Raw genomic sequence first — 19,998 nt, 5'->3', positions numbered from 1 at the left:
GCTTCTCTGTCAGCTAAAACTGGGGTTGACTGTATAGTGACCCAAAATGATGAGTGCTGTTTTACAATAAAATGCTGCTTTAACAAATTAAGTTCTTTCTTTCTTTCTTTGTTTCTTTCTTTCTTTCTTTCTTTTTCATTCTTCACTTGAATTTTGTTGCCTGTTATATCACACTAAGGGTGGGGAAAGGTCTGACATGATTTACCTTTTGTTTAAATTTTTTGTACACTTTGTGTCCTTTCTTCTTGGTGCAGAAATAATGTAACTCTTCTATCAAATGTTTGTTCTAAAAGCTAAGCAATATTCAAGTAATCAGATACAAAATGTCTCTATATATTGTGTATACACACAGAACTCTCGTACACTTCCTCAAAAAAGTAGACACACACGCACACCTTTTTCCTTTTCCCTACTCAGAAACAAATAATCCATTACATTCCTCTGCATCTCTTACAATCATGCCTTCTTACTCTCACTGTTATCAATAGTATTACATGTATTTGTTATAATGAAATAAAATAATTAATCCCTCTTCAGCCGATAACAACATAGATATACTCTACACAGCAATGACACTGATTAGGAAATCATTAGAGACTATATAATTTGCATACAAACACACCTCCACACAGATAAAAAGAGAGTAAATCCTAACTTTATTTATTTATTTTATTTATTTATTTATTTATTACCTCGAGAATCTCCATCGTCCCAAAATAGCTCGCCTGATGCTTGGTTGTTGTCATCAAGTGCAATGATCAGACCCATAGGAGAACGCCGACTGCAGGAACACATGCTTTCATCATCAGACTACTTTTACTAGGAACTACATAAGAGAGAGTGGATAGGCGTGCCTTAGAAGTACAGTGTTGTAAGTTCAGCATGCCAGCGGGTGGTTTTTACTTTCACTCAAATATGAAGTTTGAGACAAAGAGACATCATGCTCATTATCAGCACCCTTAGCATCTGCTACTAATAATGAGTTTATACAGTTGTATGCAAAGGTTTTGGAACCCCTGAAAATTTCCAAGATTTTCATTTATAAATATTTGGGTGTTTGGATCAGCAATTTCATTTTGATCTATCAAATAACTGAAGGCCACAGTAATATTTCAGTAGTGAAATGAGGTTTATTGGATTAACAGAAAATGCGCAATATGCATCAAAATAAAATTGGGCATAATACAATTGTGTGTTCTAATTAATCAGTGCTAAGTAGTTACAGGTATTCAAATCAACAAAATGGCAAGTGTGCCCAAATTTATGCACCTGTCTAATTTCGTTTTGATGCATATTGAACACATTGCATGCAGGTACAAAGAAAAATAACTGTGTGTGCAGGAATACAAAAATAAATACTCCGCAAATCACTTTTTGAGGCCCGTTATGATCTGTGATTGTAGCAGGGGTAGGTAAGGTGAGGTTAAGGAACTGCCAGAGCCAGAATTCAAACATCATCCTGACACAGTTGCCATTTCTACCTCTTTTGATTATCAGCCATAACAGCAGTGAAGGGTAGTAGAATTAATAGGTCACAAGTGCACAATAAACAGTGCACAACAAACTCATAATATACCACAAATAATAAAAAATATATAAAAGTATACATATCTGTATATGTTATTTGCAGGTTATGATTTCTGTGGAGAATAACTGTCCACAATATATTGCAGATTGACATGTTTAAAAACTGTAGGTTAGATATGTGGAATTAGCAGTTTATCAGTGATTTCCAGGGTTAATATATATTATATTTGCACTAAACAGATGTAGATGGTAAACATGTTTAAATTACACTCTAAATTAAATAAACAAAATTAAATAGCCTACATGTCACAATTAAAATATTCTAACATAAGACCGATCTTTTATCAGTTTGAAGCTTAATACATGTATCTTCTTCATTTGATGCCTAACAATTAATGATCATAATCATCATCATCATCTTGGTAACCACTATGAAATTTCCTCCATAAGAAAACAGCTAAGAATATAATGTGTGTAATGTGTGTGTATATATAGGCAGCATGCAGAGTTACCTATATACTGTAGTGACTGCAGGTCTCTGGATTGGCAAAATGGCTCCGCCCCTAATGTGAACACCCATCTTGTCTAGAGGCAGATACATATCAACATGCTGTTTACGCTCCTTGAGTTTCTCTTCCTGTAAAATAAAAAAATAAACCATTTTAGAGTACTTTAAAAACATGAAATTATATATAATATATATAATTTCATGTTTTTAAAGTATTCTTCTTCTAAATTAAACAAAATCACATTAATAATTATACTGAACTTGTTTTGAACTGGTGTTGAACTTCAATTCAGAATACAATGTACTTCAACAGTACTCCATGAGCACTGTTTTATTTTCACTATTTAGCTTCTCATCAATCCATCACAGCTAGGATCACTATGCACCAACTATCCAATTGCTAAGCTTATAACTGCAAAGTGTAACACACACACACACACACACACAGCAACACAGTCTATCTTGATCTGCCATGACGAGGCTTGAGCTTAAGCTTTTTTTATTTATTGCATAAATAGTGCTCATTAATCTCTAACAAGAAGCTGGACCAGCTCTTAATATCTTTTTGTGTGTTAAAATGCATGATTATTTATGGTCTGTATTCACAATGTCTTGACCCTGCAAATGGTTTCTAACTAATCTCACATTTATGGGAGATCTTATCCATAACAAGATAAACAACAAAGTTGCAAATGTCTTCAAAGCAAGAGCTCTCTTTTTTAACATTCCTTATTTGAAACCACATTAGATAGTTAAGATAAAAATATGATACTGAAGGTAATTTAATTTGAGTGTTTTTAATAATAAACTGTGACCTAATGTTTTAAAAGTAAACATCAAAACTATGGATTTGTAAATACAGACTACTAAGTACAGTAACTGTAAAAGTTTTGTATTAACATTGAATGAACATGTTTGCAAGTGTATATACTGTATGTTTACTTGAACCTCTTTGTTCAGATTCTTGTATTTTTGCACAATGAACTGTACAATATACAATATGCACACTGGTCGACATGATTTTGTGTACTTATCCTGTAGTGTTTTGTATTGTCTGTTTGCAATAGGTTGCACATGATGCGATGTGGCTAGGACAACTTACTTTAATTCCTTAGCTCTGTGTTGTTTTATTTAGCACCATGGTCCTGGAGAAACATTTCTTTTTTTATTTCAGTATGTACTGTGTCAGCTATATACAGTGGAAATGACAATAAAATCTTCTTGACTTGAAACTTAAATTACCCCTTTGTGATGGTGGCACCTCACATTGAAACAAATAAAAGAGCACTTTTTCACACCTATTCCCCAACTTTGTGTCCGTGTCTCACCTCACTGCGTGAGTTGCTACACCTGACTTAAGCTCAGTCCCAGATATACTGGTCCTTTCAAGATTGTGTGCCGAATAACACAGTCATATACCGCTTACAACTATCTACCAACTACCACATCTCATCCACCTTCCATGTTTTCCTCCTCAAACCAGCCCATAATCACCCTGATATCCCCCCTGAAAGAAATCAAAGGGTCACCCACTTATGTTATCCACATTATCCATTACTGCCACTGGAGAAGAGGACAGCTCCAGTACTTGTTCTACTGGGAGGGGTATGGCAGAAAAAAGGTCTCTGGTTATTTTTGGGTCTAAGGACATCATAGACTCCACATTCATGGATGGATTCCACAGGAATAACCCTGACAAACCTGCACCATGTTCCCAGGGATGGCCACGAAGGAGAACAACCGGAGGTGTTCCTACTGTAGATGAGGGTTTTTTTGACAGCCATGCTAGCTATATCACCTCCCCACCGGCAGATGGTATTGACCTGTGCTACAGCTCATAGGACTCTTCCTGTTTTTACCCTTTTATACTGCACTCACACCAACAATCAGCACAAAATATTGCTAGTTCTCAACTACTTGCCAAGCCTTGGTTTCTATTGTTCCGAATTCTATTTGTTTATACAAGTGAAGTCAAGTGAAGTCAAGAATCTTTTATTGCCATTTCAACCAAATGTAGCCATTGCAGTACACAGTGAAATGAGACAACACTCAAAGACAGCGCTAAGGGCTTAGTTAGTCCTATCCACATAAAGTGCATCTATGCAACCTGGTGCAAATAATGCAAGACAAAAGACAATACACAAAAGACTATACACAAAATCTGCACAGACCAGTGTAAATACTATATGTTCTATATTGCAGAAATACTGGAATGAACACATTAATATTATAGCAGCAGTTATATGAGGTATTGTAATGTATTGTGCAAAACAGCAATCGATTTAATCAACTCGACGGAAATGTGCAAGACCATTGTAAACCATACTGTATGAGTATATCATTGTTTACCCATTTGGATTTGCGATTTCACTCTGTTTACCTCACTGACAGGAAACTTGACTTTTGCTATTGTGCCAGCTATCTCAACTCGATTTTTCTCTTGCGTTGTATTGTACTGCCTTGTGGATTATTTATTTGTTTTTAAACTCTGTATTATGCTTCTAACCCATCTGCTTCCTGAGGTTCCTTACAAACATACTGTAAGTTATTACAGGTACTTGTACTCTGTAGGTCATTCAGTATTAAATAAAAAATAAATGTCAATATGGGTGCAAGAACGTCATCCGGCACCCCCTGTTGCCATGCCAGAGGATTTTTATGGATTCCGTCTACTCTCCATTACAGTAGGCATATATTATTATGGAAAACGATGAATAAAACTTTTTAGCTTTTATATAGTTATAAGAAAATCTACTTTGGGGTACTAAATGGCCATCGCTTTACAATATAAATTAGTTTCCATATAATGTATAGTGCTGTTGACTTCTTTAATCCAATTATCCAAAAAGTGTTGGAACAGCTTAGAAAAGCTGGACTTGTGAACGTTTTCTTTTTCTTTCATGTATGCTCTAAATGTATTTATTTAAACAGTTTAGTGGAGATGTGAATGGGGTTAGTTTACTTAACGCAGGATGTCATTTATATAGAAGATAAGTGTGCTTTTGATAGAATCACACCTTTGTGAATTTCGATATACAGTGATTAGTCACTGACAATGCCATTCTGTGTTAAGCTATTAAACGTTTTCATAAAGTGAGCCATGAAAAGTTTTAGTGTCTTTTGAAAACATATTAAAAACATAAAAAAATACAATAACATGGCTGATATTCTGTCATACCGTCTCGTAGTTGTACCACACTGCATCAGGAATGTATGCTTTTGCTGTGTCCACACCCTGCAACAGCAAATGATAAAATAAATAAATGAAAATCTAAGACCGGTGTAATGTGTGAACAAATAATATTATATACTTATTAACAATAATATTTATTTATTTATTTATTTATGCCACATTGTATTTTTCAAACAAGACACCTCTATTTTGTATTACAAGTAATTGTCAAGTATTTGATTCTTTATTATTTGACAGACCCCAAATTATGAGAACAAATTCACATCAATGATCAGATAAATTGGCAGTGTTGTGATTTATTTGAAGTTTACAACAGCAATTATAATTCTAAGAGGCATTCAGATTGCTTCAAGACACTGCTTCCTGTTCATTACTCATTATTCAGATTTAGTGTATTTAAACATAAAAAAGTCCTCAAATGAGAGAAATGGGCTTCAGCAATTTTGCATAGTCAAGTGATATTCTCAAAGAGACCTCATGGTATATGAAAGTGCACTGCAGGTTCAAAATTAATAGTTTTACACATACAGTTAATCAGGGCCTATGGGTTCTAGGGCTTGAAGCTGAGAGTCTAATACAGACACTAGCAAAATAATCAATGACAGTGTGGTGTGATATGAAAGTTATGCACACTTATTATCAGATAATTCTGTTTTGTTAATTTGACAGGTCAAGAGTGCTTATATTTTCATGACATAAACTTGCACTCCCTAGTGTTAAAACTACAAAAGGTTACCTCTGTAAATTGGTTGCATGAGAAAGGAAGGAGATGCTGCATCAAAGCTGATGCAACAGGGAACACTTATTTGAGGAAGTCCTATCTGAAGCTCTGTGTGCACACATAATTTAATGGCCAGGGCACTGTATGAGTCTATACCTCTAGTGGAGTGAACTTTAACCCAGAGACAAGGCAACACCACACACCTCATAGACCTGTGTAATGGCCTCTAATACTCAGTCCGCCAGGTTCTGCTTGGAGACTGGATTGCCCCTGTTAAGGCTCCCAAAGCAGACAAATAGGGAGGAGGACTTACAGCACAACCTTGAGCGGTGGACATAAGTTCACCCTTACTGGGCAAGCAAGTGCAGCTTCCCCTGTTCCACTGACTCATAGGGTGGAGGACAGTAGGCCTGTAGGATGACTGGATAACCGGCCATCCTGGGCACCTTTGGGACATATCCCATCCTGGGGTGCAGGATAGCCTTGGACATGCCAGGGGCAAATTCTAGACAGGCAAGGTGACTGACAGGGCCTGCAGATCTCCCACTCTTTTAAGGGAGGGCAAGGCTATGAGAAGAGCCATCTTCAGGGTCAGAAACCTCTCAGTGTGCTTACCCAAGGAGGACTCGAGGACTGGTTTGTTATTTGCAGCAATAGCAGCCACAAAATCTTTTAAAGTAAAGAGGGAAAGGCCCTGAGAAAGATAAGGATGCAGTAACTCCAGCACTGTGCCCACCAGGCAGTGAACTGGGTCTTGACAGCACTGAACACTTCAGAAGCAGAAAAGCCTCCACTTTATAGCATACGATGGGTACCTCTCATCTCTCATCTGAGGTGGTGGAGACTCTATACCTCCAGTGAGAGGCCTGCCTCTAGGAACTGGTCCCCCTATGGAACCAGACCCAGTATGTATCCCCATTTACATGCCCTGTGATGAAAATCACTTTAATTGAAAGAAACCTGGTCTCTGCCCAGAGCAGAATTTGCTATTGCAACCTGATCAAATAGTGCAAATGCAGACTGCCCTAATGATTGATATATGAAACCACTGCAGTGTGGTGTGCACACTAGCACGTAGGGAAGGTAGGGATGGCGGTTCAAAAGACATTTCCAAAAGACCGGCTTTTCCACATAAGAAGGGTACAAAGCCTGTGGTGCATAACCCTCATAAACTTGAGGGGATGCCTGCAAGGATGAAAGCCCACAACCCTAAACCAGAGCTGGAATGGCCTCATGTGAAGAAGAACCAATAGGACAATGTTGGTTCCAGCTGCCATGAGGCCAAGCACTCTTTGCATCTAGGCAACAGAGAGGCTTTGGTTTAGCCAAATAGCTTTCACTGCTGACAAGATGGAAGCCACCCCTGTGGAAGACAGACATGCCTGCATCTTGTTGGAATGTTGTTGGAGAAAGCACAGACTTCTCTGGGTTCAAACTGTGCACTAGAGACCTCATATGGGCAAGCCCAGTATCTCCTGATGACTGGCCACCATAACCTTTGACTGGGGCAGAATATGCCATTCATCCAGGAAATTCAGTACATGGATGCCCTAGAGATCCTGCAATGTCAGGGAATGTCTCTGTACATACAGTAGTAAACAGAACACAATACTGGCAAGCTTTACCCCCAAAAGCAAACCCGAGGAACTTCCTGGGCTCTGGTAGGATACCTATGTGAAAATACTGTAGGCATCTTTGAGGTTTATTGTCACAAACCAGTTCTCGGCCCTGAACTGCCATGCAATAAGCATGAGCATCTTGAACTTGAAAGTCTTCATAGTACAATTCAGAGCCTCACTCACTCACTCATTTTCTACCGCTTATCCGAACTACCTCGGGTCACGGGGAGCCTGTGCCTATCTCAGGCGTCATCGGGCATCAAGGCAGGATACACCCTGCATGGAGTGCCAACTCATCACAGGGCACACACACACACACACACACTCTCATTCACTCACACAATCACACACTAGGGACCATTTCTCCAGAGATGCCAATCAACCTACCATGCATGTCTTTGGACCGGGGGAGGAAACCGGAGTACCCGGAGGAAACCCCCGAGGCACGGGGAGAACATGCAAACTCCACACACACAAGGCGGAGGCGGGAATCGAACCCCCAACCCTGGAGGTGTGAGGCGAACGTGCTAACCACTAAGCCACCGTGCCCCCCCAATTCAGAGCCTGCAGATCCAAAATTGGACACAACCCTCTGTCTTTGTTGGGATCAACAAAGAGTCCTGATCTGGGAGGGGCCCCTTACCTCAGAAGTGAGAGAATTTCCTCTCAACAAGTGCAGCCATTGAACGGCCCATAGCGTGGGCCGTTTGCTTTGTGGCTTATTGTGATTAAAATCAGATTTGAAAAGCTCCTCATTGAGCATACACCAAGCTCTTCAGTGCCCATCATGATAGCATCATGCTCTCATCTGGGTCAGGAGAAATCACCATGTGAGCTTCCAAATCTGAAATAAGGAGATCTGACATAGGGGAGAGGGCAAGAGATAGGCTAGGACCTTGCTTCCGCCAAGTCAATCTGCAAACCCTTATGATCAAAGCTGTCGTGTCACCTCAGCAGACAAGGGACTTGAAGCACAAGGCACAGACACTTACTGTAGCTAAAAAATACAGTCAAACAGGATCAGAGCTTATGCAGAGGAAACCTATCACAATGCCTGCAGCTGTCTCCCTCGAGTGTTGACCAGGCATATTCCTTTCCCAAACAAACAATGCAAAGAACGTGTGTGTCCTCCTCTGTAATATAGCAGGGGCACGGATGCACACACTTCTTAAAATGCTTGCTTGCCCTAATGCCTCTCACTATCGATTTTTAAATATTATAATTTTTTCCCTAGTCTAGACAGACAGCATAAACAATTGACACAAATATACACAGGGAACTTCATGAAAGCATAGAAGCTGGAGTAATGTGATGTAAATGTCCTTAGTTGGACTTGCTGGAATGTTTTTCCTTCATCACATGTCCTATCCGAGCTATTACATTGGCATGTGTGCACACACAGCTTCAGATACAAGTTCCTCAAAGATGCATTCCCCATAGAGTCAGCCTTGAAACAGCATTGAGGTCCCTTGAGCAGGCATACAACATTTGGCTACAATATGACAGCTTATCAGTTGAAGATGAAAAGGAATTAGGGGTGCCCATTTTAATTGGAGCAGCTTTAATAGGAATGTTCAAATTTACTTGAATAACTGTCCTGAACATAAACAATACAGTGCTTTATCTAGTCTCTCTGTTCTCTCACTAACTTAAACAATTTATTTACATAACAAAATCATAGAGTTGTGTAGAAGGATAAGCCCTTTCTAATTTTCTAACAAATTTCCTTTGTTAGAAAATTAGAATGAGTCATTATGTAAAGCTTGCATTTAAATAGCAAACATACAGTACAGTTGTTACTGCAGTTATGTGGGACCCAAGACATAAAATTAGCTGGAAATGTTATTAAACATCCTGAAATGAATAATTTCCTGAGTTACTTAAAAGACTTCCTGTATTATATTCAATTACAGTATTTTTGATACTGTATCACTTATGCTTATCAGTTTTTTGATAACTGATGGTAATTAAACATCCATTGATCCACTAAGAATTCTGAATTTTTGATTACTCATATTTTTGCATTTTATTAAGCATAAAATTCAACACATTTTACTTTCCCAAGGATGTGTTATGAATCAAAACTATTTCACATATATTTCATATAATGTGTTAAATTGGCAATTAATCATCCATTTGAACATGACCGCAATTTATCTGTTGCTCTAATTTCACTGCAACGAGGTCGCTGCTCTCATTAGAAAGGATGAAAAGAAGAAAGGAAATGGAAAGAAAAGCTAAATCTCTCACATTTTTGTAGCAAGTCCCAATGGAGGTCACCATCATGCATGCAAATGGAACAGACGAGAGCAGAGTAACATGGCCATGATTAAATGATTGACTACAACAGACAGAGATCTCTGTGTTTGTGTATGAGGATGACAGAGAATTGTGAAATACGAAAAGATCAATCGAAGAGTGTTTTTCCAATTGAGAGCATGCATATAAGTCTGATATATGCTTTGTATGTGTGTGTGTGTGTGTGTGTGTGTGTGTGTGTGTGCATCTTACCGGATCCAGTACAGGTGTGATAAGCAAATGTGCTCCCCATAGAAATTGACGATCCACAGACCATGTTGCAGAGTCTGAATAGAATCTGAAACAAAATGCAAAGCAAACTTTATACTCGCAAACTTAGAATACCACAAATTTTACCAATGCATGAGTTTATTTAATTATACAAGGCAATTAAATTACAAACAGGTTCTAAAACATCTTAAGTATTTTCAATGCAAATGGCAGAGCATGTTAATCCAAAGCAATTTTGTATAGTATGTTCCTGTCTGCAGTGCACCATACAATATTAACAACTGATGTTGGCTCAATGTTGGATCACTTTTGGGCCTTTTGGCTAAGATCAAGTGTAGTATCTGTTCTTATTAGTTTTTATGATGTTTTTTGTTGCACCATGGTCCTGGAGAAACATTGTTTCATTTTACTGTGTACTGTGTCAGCTACATATGGTTTAAATAACAATAAATTAATTCTTGACTTGAATTAACAGACTCCTTAAGATGTGTGTCACCCTTTCTGTCTCACTGCTTCAGAACATATTCTACTAATTAGTAGAGTGATACTTAGAGAGACTTAGTGATATTTACATATCTTCTTTGTAGTGAGAGTGAAGCATATCATTGTTGTAAACTCACTCATGCATGACAGGTCTCACCACAGTGTCCCCACTGTCATAGGCTTTATAGAAGAGTGTGTAGAGGTATGGCAAGAGCGTGTAGCGGATGCTCAGGTAGTGTTTGGAACTTTTTACCAGCATAGAGTCAGCGCCGAAAGCTGCAGGATCTTGAGGCTTAAAAAAAGGAAAAAAATAATAATAATAATAATAATAATAATAATTATTATTATTATTATTATTATTATTATTATTATTATTATTATTATTATTATTATTATTCAAGACCTTGCCATGCTGAAAAGGCTTGTATACTAAAAATATTTCACCAGGGGTTTAATCTCACAGTTGGGCCAACACACATTATCAGAACAGGAGAAAAAGAAACCGCAAAAAAGAGAAATAAAAAAAATCAGAAAAAGAGTGAGCCCGATCCCCCCACAAAAGACTGTATCCTGCCCCTTGGTGGTGTATGCAGGCAAGCTATTAATATAAAAATTCCCATTTCCTCAATTTCATTACTTTCAAGAATTTCAAGAAAGTAGTTTAGATGAAAGAAGTACAGAGGATTGAACTGATATGGGGCCACATTCAGTTTCCCATTCATAAAGGCAGGTTTAAGAAGCTGTAGCCAGAAGGCTGTCAGTGGATGTCATGGCATTAACCCTAGGATGTTCTGTTGGATACCAGTGGTGAGGAAAGCTGTTAACTTAAATAAGGAGTATTGCTGTGTGGTACTGTACCTCGAAATGTGACCATACACAAGCACTGATGAAAAAGTGTTCTCAATTAGGGATATTATAAGTGAGGGAAAAAAGAAAGGAGAAACTGCTTAAACCCATGTATATTTAATCGATTTCAGTGTCAGTCATCTGAAGTTTTGGAGTATGTATGGAATGGTGGATGATATCCAGCAGATGTTGGAAGACACGGTTCATAATATGGTTAATACCTCTGTTCCATGTTGAATGGAGATCAGAGCAAATCCTTCAGACTAACAAAATGGGATGGTGATTTCTATATTTTACTGCTGTTGATATGTATGCCAAATGCTATGATCCATTTAAAGTATGTGTTGGATGTCAAAGGCTGTGTCTTATCTCCACTCTAGTTTGTAGTTTGAATGGACAAGACATCAAGACATACTAAGGTTGGAGTGGTGTCATGTACCACCTCTGTTATTTTCAGATTATATTGCTCTCTTAGCACCAACAAATGTTTTGCTGCAGATTGTGGAGAGCAACTGGAATGGAAATAGATCTGTATATTTTACACTATACTGGATTGATCCAGTATACTACACTCTTGGAGTACTAATATATTACAGTTGCCTATGAAGGAACCAGTGTCTGTGGCTTAGGATAAAGTCTGGGCTGACCTTCTCAGCCTGTTAGCAGAAAAAAACAAAGAGAAAAAAGCAGAAGAAAATGAATGAATGAATAAAGGAAGGAAGGAAGGAAGGAAGGAAGGAAGGAAGGACTTAAAATCCTTTGCAAAACTGGGGTTCATGATACATTCATACCAGCATCACATATGTTTACTTTTGTGACTGTGAATGACACACCTAGAAAATACTGTATATGGTTATTATATTAGTGCTCAATGTTGGTTCAATGGTGGTCAACACATTATGCAGGCCATAGTCACTATTTCTTGACATACTGCACTCTAGACTAGTTCCCTTATAGAGAATGTCTGTCAAATGACCAATGATTGCAGTTATGTTTTAACAAATATTTATAAAATTATTGTTGGAACTAGGCTTTTGTAATGTTCTGCAGCTAAATACACAACAGAGCTATCTGTGGTAGCTGAGTGGAGGGTTAAAGAGACTTTGGGTATACGCGTGTAAAAGCTGAAACAGGAGACTCACTAAAAGGTCAAGTCTTATTCCTCTAATTTTGCCATAGAAATCATTTTATTATAATTATTAGGAAGAAGAAGAAGAAGCAATGAAGTGACCAAGCACCTAAGGTTCACCAGGTAGAGAACTAAATACATGGACACTTAGTTGTTCAAACTTGTTTCTCAATATAGCACCCCAGAGTGGCCAAATTTTGCAAAAGTTAACATGTGCCACCCAGGCCTCATGGCAAGACTGTGCACTGACATTTAGGCCAATGAACAAAAGAATTGCAGAGATATGGACACTTTTCCTATGTGGGAATTTGTGGGTACCCATCAGCCATATTGGTCAACCTGGCAACTATCCTTTAATAAGTAGTGAAGACATTTTTCCAAATACGTAATGCACAAAACCTCTGCCATACATGTAGGAAATGGTTAAATGAAATTTTGAAAAAATAAAAGATGAATGAAAAACAAAATGGCTGACATCGAGATTTCATTAGTTCCCAGAGAGGATTTACTGTATAACTTTGATGAAGCAAAGAAATATTTTTAAATATCTGCTTTGGTTCTAACTTTATAGGCATTTCATCTTTTTATTTTTTAATGTTTATTTTTTATGAAAATCCAGTATGGTAGATTTTTATTAATAATAATAATAATAATAATAATAATAATAATAATAATAATAACTTATTTTAGTGGCTTATTTATTTATTTTTTTTAACCAGGAACAAGAGGTGATGTGCTTTAACATGGGTCTGTACTGGATGTAATATTGAGTATAGGAAGTGTTTCTTTTTAGTGATAATTCAACCCTGACAACTTGTACTCATAGGGTGAATGTACAGTTATAGCAGTTAGTTGTTTCATTAGAGTTTATCATATTATTAACACATTTTAATCATCACATTATTACCTGCAGCCCAAACTCACTGGTACTGATTGGCTGATTTACTGTCAGATTAACTGTGCAAAACAACCATCAACATTGGACTGGCTTAAGAACAAAAAGTTAAATTGGTTCTACAGTGACCAAAGTCCTGATCTCTGATTCACTAAGAATCTGTAGTACAAGTGTGAAAATTGCATTCCACAAGCATCACATGCAATTTAAAATTATAGCATAATCTTATGGAATGTATAATGCCTTACATTTGCATTACCAATCCTGATACTACTTTTTTCTTTATTACAGGCAAATGTATGCACCTGTTCTTATGTATTCTATTTTGTACTTAGATTTTCTAATTCTAGTGTGCTTCACTTTTTAGCTGAAAATATGAACTCAGTGACTTTGAAAACTAATGATCAGATGCATTATTTAATTTACGCCTACAGTGTTGAATGAACAACTAGATTCATGATTTATCAGCTTCAGTATTAAACTCTAGTGTTAAATATGCTGTTGCTGATTAACCTTCACTTCACATAATTTGGAATTTTATAAATATTGACTTTTCCCTTACGATTACATTAACTCGCATTGCTGAATTTATCCTTTCAGCTAAAAATAAAACTACTTTCTTCCTATATATTAATGAAGACAGTAATTCACACTACAAAAGTAATTTTAAGACTTAAAAGTTTCAAAATTAGTCTGTTCATTTTAAATTTCATAAAGCCTATTATTATAATACATATTATAAGTACAAGAAATCATTTAGTAACTACAGCAAATCTAATATGGAAAAGTTTGTATTTATCTGGACCAGGGGTCGGCAACCTTAAACACACAAAGAGCCAGTTGGACCCGTATCGCACAGAAAAAAAACACAGGGAGCCACAAAACCCATTTGACATCTAAAATGAAGATAACACTGCATATATTGTTTTTTCCTTTATGGAACGTATAGAAAAAAACTGTAGTGTGTTGCATTTATGAAATCAATGAACTGCTACTGAGTAAACGAAATTTTATTTCTGCAGGCAAACAAAAATATTTTGAACAGTTTGAACTAACCTTAAAAAAATAAAATGTTCAATGTCTAATTGAGTCCTCTTCGTATTCATGACATAATTTTTTTTTTTGCAACAAACCAAAAATGCCGTTTGCTTCAGTGTGTCGGATTTCACAAGTCAGCAGTTATGACGCATATTTTGAGTGACAATCCAATTAAACACGGTTTATTTTAATGTTACAAGAGCATCATAATCTTAGAAATTAAATTAAATATCTATTTTCCAAATATACAGGGAGCCTCAGCTGAGGGATGAAAGAGCCACTGGACCTTCTAACAGCTCCTGAGAGGCTGCACGTATATGTGCTAATTTTGATAGTCAGTTCAGCAATGTAACTGTTTATCATTAAAGATATGCTGAGCATAATAAAGTAATGCTTTATTTAGTGCGTATACTTACTTTGTAGTGTTGCGCGTTGTGATTTCGGCTAAAAGGATAAAAAGCTCCAACTTGCATCCAGCGTGTGCATAACTCCTCAGTTGTGTCGTCAAAGAAGCCACAGATATCTGCACCAATCTGCATGAAATTCAATAATTTTATGCAAAATATTCTGTTAAATTGTTAAAATCCAAATTGAACTTACTCTCATCAAGCATTATCTATGGGAGGAAAGATAATCACAGGCATTTTTTTCACACAAAATAATTAACACATTCAGTTTTTTCCTAAATGATGTCAATTTAAACCAAATAATAAACTCAGAAAATGGTTTAGAAATTGTGAAAATGGTGAAAGAAACAACATTAGGAAATGTTGATTTGATTCAGTCCCATTGTATACTGTACCAGTGCTGAAGGTAGGAACTTTGTCCCAAACTAACATAAATTCCCTCAGGTTGCTCCTGGTCTTCATTTTTGTTGAATAATAACATAACTGATAAATTCAGAAAACACATTTTTCAGGGAGAGTGCTGGGGCTTTTTGAATGTATTATAATTGTCCTTCATCTCATATGAGATCCCATTTCTTTGTGGAGTTACTCTCCTGCGTTTTCACCTTAGACTTGCATTTACTACGTTTGACAGCATATCTAGGTTGACTTGAAGAGGAGCATTGTAGTCTCAATTGGAAGAAAATATGCTAATGCTAGCATAATTAGGCTAGTTTTTAAGAATACTATCAAGCTAAATCTGTTAGCACAACAAGTTATTTCAGCAGCAAATACAGTGTTTATTTAATTTTATTTGTAGTTTGTGCTTAGTTAAGTCTTCAGTCTTCCTTCAAAGTCAGTCCTGACTCTGCCGTTCAGTCAGCCAGTGAAGTTCCTTCCACTATAGTGTAAGGTCAGAGTCTTAATGGATACAGACGTGGGTCAATTCATGCCTCATTATGTCATCTATTTTTTTCACCTGTCCACTCCTTCTTCCACAATGTGTTTTATTCTATATCCTGTTCTAGTTTTTGCCTTTTTCCTCTATCAACTGTTCTACTTTGTCTTGTCCTTAGACCTCCTCACTGTGCCATTAGCCCTTGGGTTTCTTTTCTTTATTATTTTAATTTAAATTTTTAGGCTACAGTTTGCTTCATATACATAGAAAATATCTAGGTCCTGTATTGCGTGCATTGCTAACCCAGCTTTGGGGTAAATGTAAATTAATAGAAGGCAAGGAATAATGAAATTAATGAAAGTCACAGTGAGTCCAAGCATTCAGGCAGGGTTCAAAGGTATAGACATATTCCTAAGTCAAGTACTTAGGTTTGATACAAAAGTAACAAGAAGAAGAACAGGTGTACTACATGGAGATGAATACTCAATAATTTACCATAAGATGTTACAATGAACATTGACATATAATGGATATAAAAAGCAACATCACAAATTTCATTTTGGGACAGCTGACAAAAATGATGACTGTTTTTTGCATCCTACTTCTGTCTGTTTTGTATTACAAGCAGTAACATGCTTATTTCCTTTTTTGACAATTTGCAAAAAAGCAACATAGAAAAGGCTTTACTTCTGCTCACATAACATCATATCATACGATATATATAAAAATGATATATTAGCCAGTTCACCAGTGGCTAACATCAACAACGACAAATTCTTGAAACACATGTTTTTTCTATACATCAATTTTTAGAACATTTTTTAATAAAAATTTTTAAAACCACTTTTTAAACATTGAATACATTGTATAGTGTAGTATTTTTTGAACAGCTATTTTGGTTGTTGTCTGATTCCCACTCTTCCTTGCGCCCCAATAATTTTTAGGCTTTCATTTCCTTTACTCTTTTTTCAGTTTACTACACACATAAACCCTATCTCTTTTTGCTCTCTGCTTATTGATTTACTCATTTCTTGTTCTGTCTCCTCCAGCTCTTACATGTTCGGTTTAACATTTCTAAGCAAGGATTTTCTAACTCTAAGCACATTCTAAGTGGATTTTTCCTTGTTTCCACTGTTCCAAGTGAGATGCATAATGTTCTTATCATTTCATTTATTATGTACATGCTTGCTTGTTTCTGAACCCTTCTATTTGCAATGCAGTTTTGTATCCTGCATTGGAGAATTTTATTTTTCTAGGATACAATAAGAGTGAAATATAACTATTTCACTCTTATTGTATCCTAGAAAAATAAACCGACTCTTTATAAATTTACCAGGCTAAATGAATTGCACGCCGCAATAAATTGTCAGCTTATTCATCAAATCAGACAAAATGAACAATTCCAAATAATTGATCTGAACATTATTATGTGTAAGGGAGAGAGTAATCTCTCTCTCTCTCTCTCTCTCTCTCTCTCTGTGTGTGTGTGTATATGTCCAGTATCTCACAGAAGTGAGTACACCCCTCACATTTATGTAAATATTTTATTATATCTTTTCATGTGACAACACTGAAGAAATGACACATTGCTACAATGTAAAGTAGTGAGTGTACAGCTTGTATAACTGTGTATGTTTGCTGTCCCCTCAAAAAACTCAACACACAGCCATTAATGTCTAAACCTCTGGCCACAAAGTGTCAATTTTCTGTGTGGCTACCATTATTTTCCAACACTGCCTTAACCCTCTTGGGCATGGAGTTCACCAGATCATCACAGGTTGCCACTGGAGTCCTCTTCCACTCCTCCATGACGACATCACCGAGCTGGTGGATGTTAGAGACATCGCGCTTCTCCACCTTCCATTTGAGGATGCACCACAGATGCTCAATAGGGTTTCGGTCTGGAGACATGCTTAACCAGTCCATCTCCTTTACCCTCAGCTTCTTTAGCAAGGCAGTGGTCATCTTGGAGGTGTGTTTTTGGTTGTTATCATGTTGGAATACTGCCCTGTGGCCCAGTCACCAAAGTTGCCATGTTGAACTTTCAGAGACCAGTATAAGAGAGTGAGAGCAATAACACCAAATTTAACACACCTGGGGCCTGTTTCAGAAAGGAGGTTCAAGCAACTCTGAGTTTAAACTTGAACTCTGAGTTGACAAACCCTGAGATGGGAAACTCTGAGTTTTCGGTTACAGAACAGCTGAAAAGAGTTAGTTTTATCAACTCTAAATTGACTGACTCTGAGTTAAGCACGTGCACCACAATTAAAAAAAGCCATTATCAATGGAGCGCAGATATAACGAGTCACCATGGCAACAGCGTCAGACAAAAGAAAAGTCTGTGTATTTCTCACCATCAGAACTGGAAGTGCTTATGCAAGCATATGGAGAATTTTAACACGTATTTTAAAAAAAAGCAACACTGCTGTATAAAACAATAGTGGATTTAACATTAAATTTCAAAAGGTGTATTTTAAAAATGTATTTTATATACCTTTAAAAGTTATATTTTTAATGTAAGCTTCTCCCTGTAGTTACACACTTTGTTAAATTCAAGGATAATTCATGCAATTGTATATTGTTTATTTCTTGTCTCTCCTTATTGTTCAAGTGGATGAGGTTGATTTGGGAAGTAAGTAGACCAAATTAGTAAGTAGACCAATACTTTCTAGAGATACTTTCTAATTATTACATTAATCTAATTAGACTGGTTGAAGATGTAATTTGTAGTTAGTAATTAAGAACTATTTTTAGAGTAAATTCCCAACTGTTATAATATCAGAGATGAAACCGGAAGAACAGGATTTTATTTTATCATGAAACAACACAAAAATTGTCAGAAAGTGCTTAAGAGCGAGGCACACTTTCCTGACCGTTCTGCAAACAGTAGCCTTACTAATATGTTCTGCATCCCTGATGTTATACACAAAACTACAATTTGCAAAGAAATGTAAGGCAACGCAAAGCATCTGCTTGGATGTAAGAGCACGGACGCGATGGCTGATGTAAGGATGGATGAGATTATGGATCTTATTGACTGTAAATAAAAACGGTACCGCTCAAATAAAAATCCATAGGGATGTGACAAAAATGCACTCTGGGCTCAAACGAATTAACTCCCTTTCAGAAACGGAAAATTTACACCCCATTTACACCTGAGACCTTGTAACACTAATGAGTCACATGACATAGGGGAGAGAAAATGGCTAAATGGTTTTCACTTAGGGGTGTATTCACTTTTGTGGCCAGAGAATTAGACATTAATGACTGCGTGTTGAGTTATTTTGAGGGGACAACAAATTTACACTGTTATACAAGCTGTACACTCACTATTTTACATTGTAGCAAAGTGTAATTTCTTCAGTGTTGTCACATGAAAAGATATAATAAAATAGTTACAAAAATGTGTAGGGTGTACTAGGGGGGCATGGTGGCTTAGTGGTTAGCACGTTCGCCTCACACCGCCTTGTGTGTGTGGAGTTTGCATGTTCTCCCCGTGCCTCGGGGGTTTCCTCTGGGTACTCCGGTTTCCTCCCCCGGTCCAAAGACATGCATGGTAGGTTGATTGGCATCTCTGGAAAATTGTCCGTAGTGTGTGATTGTGTGAGTGAATGAGAGTGTGTGCGTGTGTGTGCCCTGTGATGGGTTGGCACTCCGTCCGGGGTGTATCCTGCCTTGATGCCTGATGACGCCTGAGATAGGCACAGGCTCCCCGTGACCCGAGGTAGTTCGGATAAGCGGTAGAAGATGAATGAATGAATGAAGGGTGTACTCACTTCTGTGATATATATATATTATATGATATATGATATATATACATCTTTACAAGTAAATGTTTAATGTAATATAAGTTTCCCTAGCTGCACTAAATAGACCTGATATTATCTTGCCTGAGGGCATTACGTGCTGCACATGAAGGTATTTGCAGGCTTTGAGCATAGAGAAGCAGAGAAGCTTCAGTCTTCAGATCTCAAGCTGAGATCACAGTTGATCTTGGCATGCATGGTTCAGGTTTACTTAATCAGATTAATTTTTAAATAAATTTGCATTTAGATAATGTTCTGTGTCTTACTATGTGTCAACAAGTCCATTTAAGGTCATCTAGGTCACATTACTCCAGGTTGTACTTGTCTGAAGGAAGTGCAAGTGGATGACCGTGGTGTGCCAAGCGACACAGCGAGTAAGTTGGAATGGCCTCATGTAAAGCAAACCCAAATGGATAAGTG

General features: G+C 37.0%; 1 protein-coding gene and 1 pseudogene across 1 annotated transcript in view; one reads left to right on the top strand and one right to left on the bottom strand.

The window, feature by feature from the left end:
• Positions 1-19,998, bottom strand: part of si (sucrase-isomaltase) — an 88,163-nt gene that overhangs the window by 38,678 nt on the left and 29,487 nt on the right. The window contains exons 17-22 of the mRNA XM_060877587.1: positions 14,905-15,021; positions 10,718-10,872; positions 10,080-10,164; positions 5,214-5,270; positions 2,040-2,164; positions 693-781 (exon numbers count right to left, since the gene is read on the bottom strand). Coding sequence (XP_060733570.1) covers positions 693-781; positions 2,040-2,164; positions 5,214-5,270; positions 10,080-10,164; positions 10,718-10,872; positions 14,905-15,021 — 628 coding nt within the window. The remainder of the gene's footprint in view (positions 1-692; positions 782-2,039; positions 2,165-5,213; positions 5,271-10,079; positions 10,165-10,717; positions 10,873-14,904; positions 15,022-19,998) is intronic.
• Positions 10,400-10,495, top strand: LOC132851856 (U2 spliceosomal RNA; annotated as a pseudogene).

This window comes from Tachysurus vachellii, chromosome 9 (assembly GCF_030014155.1).
Source record: "Tachysurus vachellii isolate PV-2020 chromosome 9, HZAU_Pvac_v1, whole genome shotgun sequence".
Lineage (NCBI taxonomy): Eukaryota > Metazoa > Chordata > Actinopteri > Siluriformes > Bagridae > Tachysurus > Tachysurus vachellii.
The sequence above is the reverse complement of the archived record's forward strand: the minus strand, read 5'-3'. Positions and strand labels throughout refer to the sequence as shown.